Consider the following 16646-nt stretch of genomic DNA (forward strand, 5'->3'; position numbering starts at 1 on the left):
ACAGTGTTTGTCCAAGCCAGGAAAAGGGAGGGAGCTCCCCTTTATTTTAATCTCTTTGGTAGCTGGGCTTCACCTCAAATTCCAGATCTGGGCTGTTCATATGCCTGGAAGTGCAGGGATTGTCACATCTGTGGAGTTGATTTAGGGTTATCTCTAATTATTTCCTGCATCCTGGGGGTGGCAGAGATCAGGGGAGGAGGCAATTTGATGTCTAGAAATATTACTGAAACTAATATAGGCTTCTCGGTTCCAAATCCGTAGGCTCCTGCAGCAGTTAAACACAGACAAATGGTCCTGTGCTTGGAGGATATGTGATGCACACTTGATATATTTCAGTTTCTGGGAAGCAGTTTAATAATTCTGTTTTTTCATAGGACTGTGTAGTGGTGGTGATGGCTAAAGTCTTTAGTGCATTAACACCCCTTCTATGGCTTTCACATTCTTCCTTAATCTGCTGTAATTCCTCCAAGAATGGGACATTGAAAATAGTTCTTTAGTCCTTCTTGGTCTCATACTGACTTTCAGCAAGGAGGGTTGTTTTGTTGTTTTTGCTGAGGAACAAACTAACAAGCTACAAACTAACAGCACAGGATGTTCGTAGATTTGAGTCAAAGCTGCAAGAAAAACTCCAATCAAATCCATGATTAGTAAACCATCCGTAACATTAATTATCTGTACTACAATAGTGCTTAGAGGCACTATAAACGGCTTCCAGGAGTTTCTGAAAACTGGTCACCCCAATTTTGGTCCATATTTTCCCATTGAGACCTCCTGGTTTTAAGATAGGGGAGTCACAATTTCAGGGCAACTGAACTTTGTTGTTATTGGCCTGAAACTAAGTTGAAAATTTCCTTCCTGTACTTACAAGGCCTCGTCAGTGTAACAGTAACATGCTGAGGTGCCCCAGTGTATGGTGGGCTGGGATCTTTTGTATGGGACGGGAGTGGATTAGATCTAATGAATAAAAGAGATGTTGATGAATTACTTAGACCCAAAATGTGGGGTGTTTATAAGCTCTGTGTGCATGCCTGTCTGCTGAACTCCAAACACGACAGCATTGTACATGGGAATCAAAAAGTGAAGTTGGCCAGATCATTTTCACTGGCCAAGTGGAGGTCTGTGTAAAAAGTAATCAGCCAGCAGCAATAACACAGAGTAAATGTTCATGCCAGTTTTAAATGGCAGATATTACCAGTGACACATGCAAGGGCATTTCTGTTTGTTAAATAGGATTATTCATCTTGTCAGTTCCCCTTGGAGATAGGGACTGTGCCTTCCTCTTTGTCCATGACAAGCGCCCACACTAAGCAATGAATCAATGCCTGGCTTTAAGCTGCCACCTGTGGCATGTTGTCAGAACCAGATGGACTGTGTGCCTCTTCTTGCAGGTTTGCCATCCCCTTCTCACATCCGAGAGTATCAATATGCCTCTCTTCGAGGAAAACCATGCAATGGGACCTCCTTTGCTTAGTATGCTTGGGGAAGCCGGGTATCTAGCTTCAGTTGACAGCTAAGCAAATTAACATTCCCTTTGGGCATTAAATAACAATGGGAACTTCCTCAGGGTGGGACTTGGAGCTTCCCTTACTAATTGTGAACGCTCCCCCTAAAGAGCCTGGATCAGCTCCCACTGCAGCAGGCTTTGCGTTGAGCCCTAAGAGCTCTTCATGTTTTGCTTTCTGGGAAGGCAGATGACAGGCTGAAGAACATCACAGTACTGCAATAACCTTGCTATTTTTTTTAAGGGGAACCAGATGAAATAACGATTAGAAGTCTAATGCTGATGGTGTTTAGTTTGACAGTTGTTAGCTAAACAAAGGCATTTTATGGTTCATGAATTTTGATGCCTCATTCTCTAGTCCAGAAGTGCCAAGTTGTATGAGATCCCAGGCCCACTTTGTGCCCTGATCTCTATAAAGATATAATTAATAAGTTGCTGGAGATCCATCTTTCTTCCTTAGAGTTCTCTGTGTTTAAACTCCAGCATAAGAGCTGGCTAATATCTCCAGAGGAAAAGTACATGGCTTAGATAAGTGCAGGAACGTACCAGTGGTTAGACTCATCCATCATGTGCACTGTGTAATTGCTGGGAGATATGGTTTTTAATGGTATTCAAGAGGAGCTGTGGGGGAGGATCATGGGAGAGCCAGGCTAAAACATCAGTTTTGAAAGCTAAGTGAGTTTGGCTGGAATGTGATTAGAAATGCAGTGGGGTCTTTGAAAGATCCACTTTTAAGCCATGTGTGTAGCTGCTAAGTGGCAATGATGAAGGCTGCTCTATCTTCCCAGAACACTGGGATGGGACAGGAATACGCAAATAGGAGAGGAGGGATGGGGGGCTTTATGGTTGGGGTTCTAGGCTGGGACTTCGGAGACTCAAGTTCAGTTCCCAGCTCTGCTACAGACTTCCTGTGTAACTTTGGGCAGGTCACTTGGTCTCTCTATGCCTCAAAAAATACCACTGCCCTACCTCACATGAGGATGAATACATTAAAGACTGCGCTTAGATATTACAGTAATGAGGCCATGGAAGTACTTTAGATAGGTGAGACCATCTATTGAGGGAATATGTTCAGAGACTCCAGTTATAATGGTGCCACTTGCTGTGTCACACTGTTAGCTGATTCAGTATTAGAATAGTCTGTGTGTGCTGCCTTCTTGACTTCTGTGGAGAAATTATTTTAAAAGGGCCCAAATATGGGAGGCCTGTTCATCCACCTTTAACCCTTAAAAGTGCACAGGGAATATTTGGTGGGGAGAGGGGGAAATGACATACAGCTATTCCACCACCCATGCCTAGTAAATACAGAAGCCCTTCAATACACAACAAGGGAGGGGATGATCTACTGTTGTACAAAGAAGGGAATTTTAACAACTGCAGAAGTACCACAACACCCACTGCTAAAATGCAGAGGTCATCAGAATAAAACAATGTGTGATGGGCACACAAGTGTTGGGCTCAGGAGATGACCATCATTACTAGCTGGGAGGTGATGATACAATGCAGTCTCCGATGATAGCATAGGATGACCAGATGGGCATTGCACCCAGGAAGCCGTTTAGCCATGCTCATTTTTTGCCAGATATATTTCTGGTTGCAGTCACTGGGTCAGTGGTCATGTGAACATGGCTAGTATAACACCTTCTGAGTTTGTGTAGCTTGCATGTTTTTTCCCCTGACCATATTGTCCAAATTGATCCTTTATTGCACTTGCAATCTGTGCCATAGGTAGGGCATTCAGGTTTCAGGTGTAGAATACCAGCATTCCTTCATTTCCTCCCTTTTCCTACTGGCCCTTCAGATTTGATTGTATTCATCTGTTCCAGCAAGGCCACATGCTACCATACAGTGTCTGCAAGGATTCTGGTAGTTCTCCAGCAGAGAGAGAGAGAGAGAGAGAGAGAGAGTGTGTGTGTGTGTGTCTCTTTCTGTCTGTCTCTGTCGTCCATCTCTCTCTCTCTCCCCCTTCTCCCTCCCCTTTGCCCTCCGCTATGAGGAGAGAAACAGATGTGGTCAGTCACACTGAGTTAAAAATGGATCCACACCAAAACTTCAGATCTGAGCACTTCTGAACCTGGAAGAAGTTTGAATGCAGACCCAAGCTTAGCACATCAGGTCCAAATAGAAAACACATAAGAATGGCAATACTGGGGTCAGACCAATGGTCCATCTATCCCAGTATCCTGTCTTTCGACAGTGCCTGGTGCCAGATGCTTCAGAGGGAATGAGCAGAACAGGCAGTTATCAAATGATGGGTCCCCTGTCATCCAGTCCCAGCCATAGGCGGCAGGTTCGTATAATTTTTAGTGGGGCCCAAAATGGTGCCCCCCCCCGCTCTCACCCTGTAAGCTGATATAAAATGAAGCTACAGTGCATCAGCACCACAAGATTACAAGGGTCAATTAAAAGTGGAAAGTCAGAAGCAGCACTTGCCTGCTTCAATATACGGTATTAAATTTTGTTGCACCTGTTGTGACAAAGTGGGAATGTTCTTAATGTTTTCTCTGAATACTGTGTGGGTGCCTCAGTTTCCCCTGCAAAGTGCCAAGTGACGGTGTTGGGGACAAAGATCAGGTGGCCTCCTTGTCCGGAAGAGACACAAAGGCCAGATGAGGGAGTGTCAGTTTGGAGCTGGCTGGGGAAATCGGGAGAGGCCCAGAACTTGGGTCTGGGCTCCCCGCCCCCCAAGATGGACCTGACTGAGGGGTCCTGTTTTCTGTACCTACAAGCTCTGTTTTAGACTGTATCCCTGTCATCTAATAAACCTTCTGTTTTACTGTCTGGCTGAGAGTCACATCTGACTGCGGAGTTGGGGTGCAGGGACCTCTGGTTGCCCCAGGACCTGCCTGGGCAGACTCGCTGCGGAAAGTGCATGGTGTGGAAGGGCATGCTGAATGCTCCGAGGTCAGACCCAGGAAGGTGTAAGCTTCTTGCCCTGGAGACAGTATGCTCAGAGAGGAAGCTCCCCCAGAGTCCTGACTGGCTTTGTATGGAGTTGTTCCAAAGCATCCCAGCATCCCCTTCCACACCATGCGCTTCCCAGAAGTCTGCACAGGCACTGACACTCCCTCCTCTGGCCTTTGTCTCTTTTCCAGGCATTAGGAGGCCACCTGATCTCTTTGTTCTCCAACACCTTCAGTTGGCACCTTGCAGGAGAGTGGCCCAGGCCATCAGTTGCCTGGAGGCAGGGTGTCGGCCATTCTCTGTGCAGACAGCATCACACTGGCCCTCTAGGGCTTTACAACAATCACACCCCCTTATCCCACCATCTAGAGCCTTAAGAAATGCATTGGGGAAACTGAGGCACACAGACAGTATTCAGAGAAAACACCTGTATATGACCAGTTACATACTTTGAAGGGTGTAAAATAATCAAATATTGTGCTAAATACAATGATACTCCAAACTGACCATCAAATTTAAGTTGCATGTTTTTCCCCTCAGGTGAGGGTTCTGGGGTGGGGCTGGGGATGAGGGGTTCACAGTGCAGGAGTGTGCTCAGTGCTGGGGGTGCAGGCTTTGGGGTGAGGCAGGGCTGAGGATGAGGAGCTTGGGGTGCAGACAGGCTGCCCCAGGGCTAGGGCCAGAGAGGACTCCCCATCACCACCACTGGCAGCAGCAAGCTCCAGGGGAGGGACCCCTCCTGCCCCCCACAGCACACATACTCTGCACATGCTCCTAGGGCCCCTCTCAGGTCCAGAAAGCTCACTCCCCTCCCCTATGATGGGTACTGGGGGGGGCACAGGTGGCCTTCCATGTTGCTGCCCCTCACCATAACTTCACTGTGGATGGGGCTGCCCCTTGCCCAGCATGGGGCAGAAGTGGGGTAGGCAGGGTGGTGGCTGGCTATGGGACGGGGGAGCAGGGTGTCATAAAATTCACCCAAGCCCCAGCTGCTCAGGTCTAGGAAGCCTCCCTCTCCCATCCCTCCTGTGGCGGGTGGGTTGGTGGGTGCTGGGGGAGGGGGCATTGCCTTCACATGTGGCTTCCTGCTTCCCCTGTGCAGCCTGCTGTGCCTCACTGGGGGTAGGAGTAGGGGCTGGGACTGGGACTGGGGCTGGGGCAGGGGGGGAATCATAGGGTCAAACACTCAAACATAATAAAAAATCATAGGGTCAAACACTCACGGAAGCCCCAGCAGCTGCTAAGGTGAATGATGTCTGTCTCCTGGCCCGTTTGTGTCTCCTCCAGGTAGGGGCAGGAGAGGGGAGGCCCCCTCCACTCCCCTCCCCCTCCTGAGTGCTTCAGCAGCAGTTAGCATTCCTCTTATGCTAATGCTGCAGCCCTTAGGCTATGGCAGCAGCAGCAAAGGAGAGAGAGACGTGCTGTGCGCTCTCTTTACATTCAGGCAGGGAAGCTCCGGGGAGGGGGGAAAATCTAGCTCCAAATATTGGTGGAGCAGAGCCCCTGATTATGAATATTCCTGGGGCTTTAGCTCCAAGAGCCCATATAAGTTGGCGCCCATGGTCCCAGCTTCTGGCAGTTGGAGGTTGAGGGACACTCAGAGCATAGGCTTGCATCCCTGACCATCTTGGCTAATAGCCATTGATAGACCTATTCACTATGAATTTATCTGATTCTTTTCAAACCCAGTTACACTTTTGGCCTTCACAACATCCCCCAGCAATGAGTTCTGCAGGTTGACTGGCCATTGTGTGAAGAAATACTTCCTTATATTTGTTTTAAACTTGCTGTCTTTTAATTTCAGTGAGTGACCCCCAGGCTCATGTGTTCTGTGAAGGACTTAAATAATACTTCCTTATTCACTTTCTTGACATAATTCAGGATTTTATAGATCTTTCTATCACATCCCGCCATAATTGTCTCTTTTCTTAGATGAACATTCCCAGTCTTTTTAATCTCTCCTCATACGGAAGCTGTTCCATATCCTTAATCATTTTTGTTGCCTTTGGTACTTTTCCCAGTTTGATATATCACTGTTGAGATGGGGCAATCAAAACTGCATACGTTATTCAAGGTGTGGGCGTAACGGAGTTACATAGTGGAATTATGATATTCTCTGTCTTGTTATCTCATACATGCTGGGCTTTGTTACCATGGGGTGCAAAGAGATCAATCTAAGCTTTCAGGGTCCTTTCAGACCCAGGCTTTGTACATCAGGTCCATCTCTGCATTGAGAATGCCCTGGAAGGAAAAGCCCATTCTAGTCAAGACACGGTGCTGCTGTTTCAAACTGCAGCTTCTGATTAGGGCTATGTTTGGAGCACTGTTAAATCATAGAAGATTGGGGTTTGAAGGGACCTCAGAAGGTCATCTAGTCCAACCCCCTGCTCAAAGCAGGACCAATCCCCAGACAGATTTTTACCCCCGTTCCCTAAATGGCCCCCTCAAGGATTGAATTCACAACCCTGGGTTTAGCAGGCCAATGCTCAAACCCCCTGTTTTTATGGTTTTATGATTTCTAGTGCTAGTACCAGATTGACAGCCCTAGAGATGGACGCCACATAACATGTACTGCACAGGCAGTGGGGGTGGGTGGGGAGCCTCTAGGACTGAGAGTTCACTCTTCATTGCCCATTTGATCTTTCACCTCCCTACTGAGACTGCCAACCCATACGGCCAGTTAGTGCCAAATGGTGGGGTTGGGCTTGACGATGTCTGCTAGAAACTGGACTGATTTCCTCTAATTCAGTGGTTCACAACCCACGGGGCACTTGCGGCCCAATCAGCACACAGCTGCAGCACATGTGACATCCGCAGGCAATGCAGGTAGTATGTATATTGTGTGGATACAGCCCACATAACACATAGAGAGCTGCATATGTGGCCCACAATGGAAAATAGGTTGAGAACCACTGCTCTATTTCATTTCATAGAGACCACCAAGCAGCCAGCAGAGTGCCACTACTTTGAGTTATGACTTTCTGGGGCTGGCTAGAGGTGAAAAGGTCCATCCAGATCTCATTACCAGTGCCTTGAACTGCCAGCTTTCCTTTATACATTAAAGTACAGATAACTTCATATACTGAAACCTGTGTCTACAGTAGTTTCTTTTCCCTAATATTTGTTGCTGTCACAGTTTGACTACATCAGGAGCAGCAATGACAAGCGCACCAGTGTAGGCATAATTCCAAATGATTGTTGGCCTTTCAGCACTGTGTCCTCCTCTTACTCTGCAGAGAGCAGGTCTACATGACACAGCGCCTAAAACATTGACAGCCGCCAGCATCTGCTTAACACCACCCTGTCTACACATGGTGGTTCTGCACTAATGAAGGTAAAAGTGGGAAATTTTAGGACAAGCTTTCAAGTGTGGACAAAGCTTGGGACAGGATCTGAAATCACCTACCAATTCTTGAGCAGTTAAACTCCCATGCTGTGGTCAGAGAAGGAGGTCTCTCCCCTTCGTTTCCCTGGAGATTAATTTATAATGAACAAAAAGACTAGATTTAGTGCACCCCATGGCACAGTATTAATGTTGTCTTTCTGAAAGCTTTGAAAACAATGAGCTCAATACCAGAGGGAATTTGGATTCTTGTCTGTAAATGACTACAATATTTTTCCTTTGTTTCCTGTCCTGGAAAAATCATTTAAGACTAATTTTCTATTGTGCAACTTGCTAGCCTTGCCCTGTGCCTGTTGCAGCTCCATTCCCAGAAGCAAGAGCTGTTGTATTATTGAAAGCCTGATTCAATTAAGTCAGAAAATGGGGGATGTGCACCTTTTTAAAAGTGGTTTTCCCTTTTGGAATAGATGGTTAGAAAGAAATGGAGAAGAAAGAGCGTGCCCTCCGTATCATGTGATTTAGAAATCCCCTGCAGATTTAACCTGCGGAGCAAGCTTTGCCTTTTGTTGTAGCAGATTTCGCTTGACATTCATCTCCCTGTCTCCTAGAGAAGAATGGGTTTCATGATTCCTGTTAGCAAACGCTTCAAACACAAAAATATAGAGCCTGTTGGAAACCACCCTCTTGATCATCAATCCCAGGAATGGATGGACCCTGGAGACTGAGCTCACCTCTCACTTTGTGAGGTGTTTACTTCAGGTCAGGATTGAGTCATGCTGGCATGTGGGGTGGGGGGGGGAAGCTTGCATGTGAACTGCTTGTCCTGTACCTTGCCTGCTGCTGTGCACCCCATTCAGTTGCTCACTGCAGATTGTCTACGTTCCCCCTGGCTCTGTGGTGATGCTCTGTTTGCACCCTGTACTGGGTCCATTTCCCACTCAATTCCTATTAGCTTGGATGTGGGAAGGAGCTTTTTGGAAGCTGTTGATGCCCTGTTGGCTGCTGCATTGCCGTTCTGTGGTTTGAAATGCAGAGGGCTGCTGGTGGGACTGTTTCCACTGCAGTGTTCGGTAATGCTGCCCCCTCTCCAGATAGTTGGAGGATATCCCCGTGTGTTCCTTCTCCAGCTCCATATTCGGAAGAGCGCTCATATAGGCATGCTGTGATTTACCCACCAAATACCCTGAGCATCAATCTAAGAACATTCCACCTGCTGAGGAGAAAGTTTGGGGCTGCCTGGGAGGGCAAATCACAACACAATCAGCTTTCCACACAGTCTTGCTGCTGTTCTCTCCCCCCTGCAGGTGATTTTTGCCAGTCATTAACCTGCAGACTTGGACAAAGCAGCAGGCATCTTTAGGGAGGTAACTTTGAAAATAATTCAGCCTTTGGTACTCTTTTCAGTTAAAGTCGCCCCCCACGTGGCTGCCGGTTTGTTATCCTCAGGTGGAGACTATTGTGGAGGTTGAGTAAGAGCATATAGATGCGATTTGCATTGCATGTAATTTGATACCAGATGCATCAAACTCAGAGCCAGCAATTAGAACGTGACAATATGTTGGTTGCTGATTCTACCAGCTGCAGTATTGCCAAGCCCACATGTTAAAAATGTGAGTCAGTCCCCAAAAGATCATTTCATTGGCTCAATTTTTTTTTGAGAGAGAATTTTTGTATTGGTTGCAAAGGCATCCTTTTGGGTGGGGAGGGGGGCAGATTTTGACAGAAAATTTTCATCCGGAAAACACATGCTAGGCCTCGTTCTCATGCAGTGTTGGGGATCAGACTAGAAAATGTCAGGATCCTTTGTTTAATGAACTTGCGTACACGTGTATCTATTCCATTGCATTTGAAAGGCCAAGAGAGACGAATGAAAACTTCTTAATATATTGAAATGACCTTTGTATTCCCATAAAGCGTGTCCCGTGTCACACAGGGGGTTTTGCAGGGACACGACAGCTTACAAGGTTCTGCCTGTCAGTAGAGCACTGATCTCTCCACTGCCTTCGCGCACACACTTCGGTAACATCAGTCTTGTTTTCAGATGCTCACAGCATGTCTGTTGGACTTGGAAGATTCTGAATGCCCACCAGTCAGGCCTTTCTTCTCTCCAAAGGCTGACTCCAAAATAAACCCATTTACCATTTATTCCAGTAAATGTTTGAGCCTGAAAGGCCTTGAGACTGATCCAGTCTTAACCCAATTCCTGTCCAGATTTTGCACAATACTTAAATAAATTCCAATCTAGCTTTAAATTGGGTTTTGTCCAATTTTTGTACAACATACTTCATGCTCCACTGGAGCATGGTATGTTGTTGATAAGATTCCATTAGTGTCCTGAGTATTGTGTTTATTTTACATATATTACCCGATGGATTTTGGGGGTGGGGTAGGAACTAAAGGCCTAATCCAAAACCCACTGAAGTCAAAAGCAAGACTCCTATTGACTTCAGGGGGCGTTGGATCAAGTTCTAAATTCACTAAGATTCTTGAGAGCTGCCAAGTGAAATCCTGGCCTGTGCAGCAGACTAATAGATCCCAGTCCAGTTCCCACTGAAGTGCAGGATGAATTTCCTGTTAATAGTGCTGCACTGGTACCACAGAGATCAGCATTTCTAGGCTGCGGTGACCCAGAGGACCAGAACAGCTAAGACTCCACAAGAAGCTTAATTCCATTGTGGAGAGTTAAGATGGCTTTCCAAGGGTCAGTTCTGCTTTAGCTCATGCAGTAATGACAATGGACAGATACAAACACAGCACAAGAGCTGGTCTAGTGACATACCAACAGTTTTATGTGTTACTAAACAATGTGCTGGGCACTTTTTACTATTTTTTTTCATCATCTTTGACCTTTCACTGTGACTATCCTCTGACCTCTTGCTGAAATTAACAAGGCAAAACCGCCTCGGTTGTTGGACCCAGTAGCCATCTTCAATTCAGTTGTTGCCTATCGCAATGGAGGGCTCTGCTCTATTTCTTCGCTCCTGCGCATACCAATCCTGTGACTGTAAAATATAAGAGTTAACTATTAATCCACTTGTCCCTATCCTCATTTGGTGTTTAAACGCAAACCAGCATTAAATAGGCCTCAGGATTGGGAGCCAGCAACTTCTCCTGGTCTACTCCCAGCAGTGTCATTGTGATCTTGGACAAGGCACTTAACCAGTCTCTCCCTCACATTCTGTGTCTGTGGAACTGAGATAGCCACGACGTTTCCCTGTTTCACGGGGACATTGTAAGCATTACCTAGTTAATATTTGTAAAGCACTTTGAAAACAAAAAGCACCCTGAACATGTTGTTTATTATTATTACCTATTTTATCTCACTGTTATGCCAGAACACTATTTTTTCCCCCCACTGCATGTGATAAGCAGTTTCTCTAAGGTGGAGTAATAGAGTAGGGGAATTTTTTGTTAAACAATCCCTCCCTTCACAAGTTACAATTTTTAGAACTTCCAAGCTGAGGCTGCTGATTCTCCTGGTTGAGGTGTGTTTTGAACTACCTATGTGAGTCTGAATGTTGGGCAGGATTTTAATACCGGTTATGCATGTATAAATCTGGAGTAATTGAGATCAGAATCTGGCCTATTTAAATGCAATACCTGGTTTTCTGCTTGCATTTCCATGTTTCTCAGATTCATTTCCCATAATAACCACAATGCTCAGCAAACTTCAAACATGATGGGACCGTCAAATGTTTTACTGGCTTGGCTTAAATAGAGGGAACATTTCCGGAAATATATTCTCCAATGTAATGAGCCTTTTTCATTCTGGCTCTTCCCCTCTGGCCCCCCACCCTTTTTGCGGTTGTTTTGGATGGCTCTTTGGAATGATGCCGCCTAATCCTATTAGAAGTACTTTCATTACACTGTGCACCTTGTTTATAGCCAAGAGTATTGGCTATAGAGGGAGGTCTCTCCTTTGCTCTCTCTCTCTTTTTAATTTTGTTTCGTTCCAGTGCCAGATGGGAGTATTTTCAGCCTGAAGTGAGTCCTAGAGAGCTCCTGCTGTGCCTCAGTTATTCTTCCCTTAAAGGATTTTTCCTCCATCTCAATTTATTGTCAGAACACTGTTTTGAATAAAGTGGTTCTTGAAAACCTATAATTAATTTGAAAAGGCCAGCTGTTCTCAGGCCCAAGAGTGCCTCTTTGTGTCGAGCTTTTTAGGAAAGAGGAAGGGATTGGTTGTGGGGGTGGGGCGCTATCTTTAACTTTCTTTTTGTAAGGGACCTGGTTACTTTTGGAAGCTCTCAGTTATAGAAGGATCAGTTGTATTGTGCTACTTTGGGTTCAGTTGTATGCCGGGATGAAAAGATTTGCAGAGCCCTCACTGCAGGTGCAAGCAAATCCTTACATGCTGAATACTTGCTGAAGTTTGCCTTGGAGTGTAACTGGGACCACTTGTGTAGGGGAAGTTTCTTGTTCAGTGGTCAGTGTTACAGTCTTAAAAGTTGCACTGTGGAGTCTGGTGCCCAGAAGTACATGACTCTGGAAGCTGCCATAAAGAAGCTTATTTCCACGAGTGCAAACCACTGTGATTTATAAGAGATCTTTCAGTAGTTTTAAGACCTATATTGCTGCATGCTAGCATGCTAATGGATACTATCCTGCATTCAGATATGGGTATATAGAAGGTACTCAAAACTGTGCACTTACCGAATTCCTGTGGTGCTCAGGAAAAATCATTCTTCGGCTGTTGATCAAATACTACAGTTCAGAGTTGTGGAAATTCTTTATTTTCTCTTAAAACACTTAAGAAATTCCATTTTAAAATATTAACAATACAAAGTTAAGCACTCAGAAGTCAGAAAATGCCAGTGTTGTCCGCACAACCTTAAGTTTGCCCCTTTGTGCAGCTACTAGATCTCCTTAGCTGGTGTAAACTGTTGTCTCTAATTACATAATTGTATATTGTATTGTCTCTATTTATATTTTGCAGGATCCCTGTCTCATTCATTATACAGGTTGGCTAATGAATGAGGCAGGGGTTGGTGTAGAGACTACTGGGAAGGAGACCACATGGTCAACAATTAAAAATACGATTTCTTAGATCTGTTTTGAACAGCTGTTTAGCTCATTGCACACCATCTGACCTGAACGTTGAACGAGGCAGGGGTGCTGCAGAAAGAATAGCATGTGATTATGTAAATAACGACTCTCATAATTCATATTCATAAGGTGTCCTAAATTAAAATTAATTTGCTCTTCTGAGTGCTTTATTTCGCAGCCTTGTTGTTGTTTATGGACTAAGACATATAATACCAACCTGATTTGCGACTAATTTTGTATCCCATTATACTTCTTTTGATAGGTAATTCTATAAATAAGAGCAGCTGTCTGCGTTTACACTACCTAGAATAAAATGCCAACTGCTTTCAATCCTTATGCATAAGCTAATCATCAGCTGACAAAAGAAATTCCCCTTCCCCGACCAAGGATTGTAAATATTATACAGTTATGTGCATTATCCAGTGGCTGTTGATCTGTGCCAGAGTGGTAGTTTCTATATTCCCTTCCTTCTTTCCTCAGAACTCTGTGCTCCAGACAGGAGACCTCCTCATGCAAGGGTTAATGTATTCTGCAGTGCATTTCTTGTTCTTGGTTCTCCTCACCATTTGTGGATGGAGGATTTTTTTTTAATAGGTTGCCTTTCTGTATCTTCTAAGGAAAGAATGGGTTTGAAGAGACCTTTAAAGACATCAAGCCTGACAGGCCCAAAATCTTTTTCAGCAGCAAAATCTTTCTTTTAAAAAAAATAGTCGTTTCCTCCAGATTTGTGTAAAGAAAGATGGAAAATAAAAGACCTTCCAACAGGCAGTGTTAAATCCTAGGTCATCATCCTAAGTCACTGGAAAAATGCCCGTTGACTCCAGTGGGCTTTGGATCATACCCCTGATCAAAGTCTTTCCAATGGAATTGGGGCATTGGATTTGTTTTGTGATAATGGTCTTGTTCACGCATCTAATATGGCTTTGTGCAGGTACTGTATATCTCTTTGTCCAAAACAAGGTGCATTCCTTGGAACGAAACACTGGCAAGAGATTTGTCAGCGAGCACAGCTCCAGACCGTGTGTGTTCTGTTTTATTACTCTTGGACCAAGCCAACATCTCTTGGTGGGGCTCAGATCTTGTTCTCTTAAGTTTTGCCATTTTTCTGTTTTTTGTTTCTGGTTGACGTGTAATTTGAGTGTCATTAATTTACTAGCTTATGTTGTTTAGAAAATTGATGTTTGCTGTAATTAATATCTCTCAGTTGTTTTATGTAGGGTACATATTGTTGCTGGAGTAGGAAAGAACATTGCAATGGAAAGCCACCCGCAGTGACGTCAGAAAACCCTTATGTCCTGCAGGGAAGTTTAGAAATCTCTGGCCCTTTAGGAAAATTAGTATTGATGGATAGTAATTGTAGCTAAAATATAGGGCTGAAAGCTCTCTGCCTCAGGAAGTTCCTAGGAGTTGACGGTGCTTAGTACCTCAGGATATCAAGCCCATAAATGTCAGAGTCTAGGAAGATCTTATGATCTCTCTGGGTCTACATGTTTTTCTTACCAGTCCAGAATATCTTACAGACAGAAATCATAGCAGTGGAGACCTCAGTATAGTGACTACAAGACAAGCTAGATAGATGCAGCAGAATCTGGGTTGCCTTACTAGAATACATAAACCCAGCAGAGGTGGATATAGCATAAACCTAGGCACGCCTCCCTCACACAAACACCTACTTGTTCTATCCACACAACAGGTACAATGATGTCTGTGTACATGCCAGGCTAGCATGCCTCAGCTATGGCCAGAAGAGACTGTGTCTCTTGAGAGAGTAGTGCAAGGATTGGCTGGCTGTGCAATGGAGATGGGCCACTCTACTGAGACTACCAACAAAATCCTCTCCCCACCACTGCTTTGGTTTCTCTGTCATTGGCATATTGTCTCCAAAGCAGTTGCTGATCTTCACCTCCCTTTCTTTCTCTCCCTAGCACTGGTTGGAGCCCTGGCCATGGGAATGATTTTCTTCTGCTCGCCTATTGTGAGTATCTTCACTGACCGGATTGGCTGCAGGACGACAGCAGCCTCGGGGGCAGCCATCGCTTTTATTGGACTCCTTTCCAGCTCTTTTACAAAGTAAGGCTGAAACTTGCCTGGGGTGGCATGTAACTTTGTGGCAAGCTTTTTTTTTTTTTTTTAGACAAATCCAGTGCTAGTTTATTGCTGCCTTATGATCAGGTGTAGTGGAAGAGGGTGCTCTCCCTGCGCCTGCCCCAGCCTGCCTGCACACAGTGAGTTACTGTCCTAATTTCATCCCCCTTCCTGACGCTTTTCTTTATCTTTGTCTTAAGGAGACACAAACCTTAGCCTGAATTTCTTTAGAACTTGGCCATGCCCAGGGTTTCTCCCTGCCGGTCTGCTCCTACATCTCTCCTCTATCAGAGTTCTCAGCCTTTTTTATGCTCCTGAATTGGAATTTGAGACCTCCTGGTCTGACTTGCAGAGTGTCAGCAGAACAGCTTTGCACCTCCACACGCGGTGATAGAACCTGAGGTACTGTCACAATCAGGTTCAAAATCATATTTTTTAAAAATTGACCTCAGCTACTAAAAGTGAATTAATGTTTAAAATCAAACCTGACCCCAAGTATGGCTGAAAGTGAATAGCTTCCACTGGAGCATAATAAATTGGAGTTGTATAGAGACTGAAGCCTGTCTTTTTATCACCAGTCACAATGGAATCACAAATTTAATTTGCATGGGATTTTTGGCTATCTGCAGTAGAAGGAAAATCAGGAATGTAAATGTGTTTTGAAGCAGAACATATTAGTCTGTTGGAATGTCTTTGTGTCTGCAACATGCTGCTTTTAAAAAATACAGTAGTGTTATTAATTTTTTCAGTGCTTTTTAACTTCTGTGGATTTCTGTCAGGACACGATTTCATTAACATTATAAAAATGTTTAGCAGGCTTTGATGGTACATTATACTGCTTCAGCATCACAGATTTTCAGTTTGTTTGTGTGTGTGAGAGAGAGTGACTATAAATAAACAATTTTCAAATGGGTTTGTTTTCAGTTCTAATTAAAACACTCCCTGTAACTGTTTGAAACCATACTTCTGTGAAAGGAGGTGACTTGTCTGCAGCATTCCACTTCACCACTCCCCAAGTGGGAACCCTTGACAGGAGGGGGCAATGAAGATAGCTGAGGCTCAGAGCAGCTGCTTTTATGCCTAACTCTTCAGTCTCCTTTCTGCTTTGGCATGGGAAAGGGCCCCAGTGATCTCCCAGAGGAGACCCTTGAAACCGACATTTTAAAAAGAGGAGAGAGCTCTCCATGGGAAATTATGCCCCACAATCTAGGTACATCAAGGGGCTATGTGCTGTTCAGCCAGGCATTGAAGGTATAAGTGGAGGTGTGCATTGCTGGCTTCCTAAACAGCACCAGACGATGGAGTCGAGGCACCACATCTTGCCGAAAGTTCAGTGTCTGGTTGGTCCCAGATCAGTGCATTGAGGAATTTTGGCCTGATTTTTACCCATTTGTTGATATTCCCCAAATCCTGCCCATAACTTGGTTTTCTACTAGCATGCTCCTGTATGTGCATGTACCCTCTACTGTGTGGAATCGGAACTGCTTCTTAGTGTGTCATGGAGCCTGTTCTAATAGAGGCCTTGTCTACGCTGGCAAGTTTCTGTGTAGTAAAGCCACTTTGAGCGCTGTAACTCCCGAGGTATACACATTGCCAAGCCACTTAGTGTGCAGAAACTGCGCAGTTGCAGAGCTGTGTTTAAAAAACAAAACAAAAAACAAACAAAAAAAAACCTCGACGAGAAGTGTATAACTTTCTGCTCCGGGGCTACAGCGCCACGGTGCCAGTGTAGAGATCTTGGTTGGTTTCAGCGCTGTGATTGGCCTC

General features: G+C 44.9%; 1 protein-coding gene across 1 annotated transcript in view; it reads left to right on the plus strand.

Annotated features, from left to right (window-relative positions):
* SLC16A2 (solute carrier family 16 member 2) overlaps positions 1–16646 on the plus strand; it is a 108326-nt gene that overhangs the window by 72584 nt on the left and 19096 nt on the right. Inside the window, exon 2 of the mRNA XM_039488009.1 lies at positions 14720–14864. Coding sequence (XP_039343943.1) covers positions 14720–14864 — 145 coding nt within the window. The remainder of the gene's footprint in view (positions 1–14719; positions 14865–16646) is intronic.

Source organism: Mauremys reevesii, linkage group 9 (assembly GCF_016161935.1).
Source record: "Mauremys reevesii isolate NIE-2019 linkage group 9, ASM1616193v1, whole genome shotgun sequence".
Taxonomy (NCBI): Eukaryota; Metazoa; Chordata; order Testudines; family Geoemydidae; genus Mauremys; species Mauremys reevesii.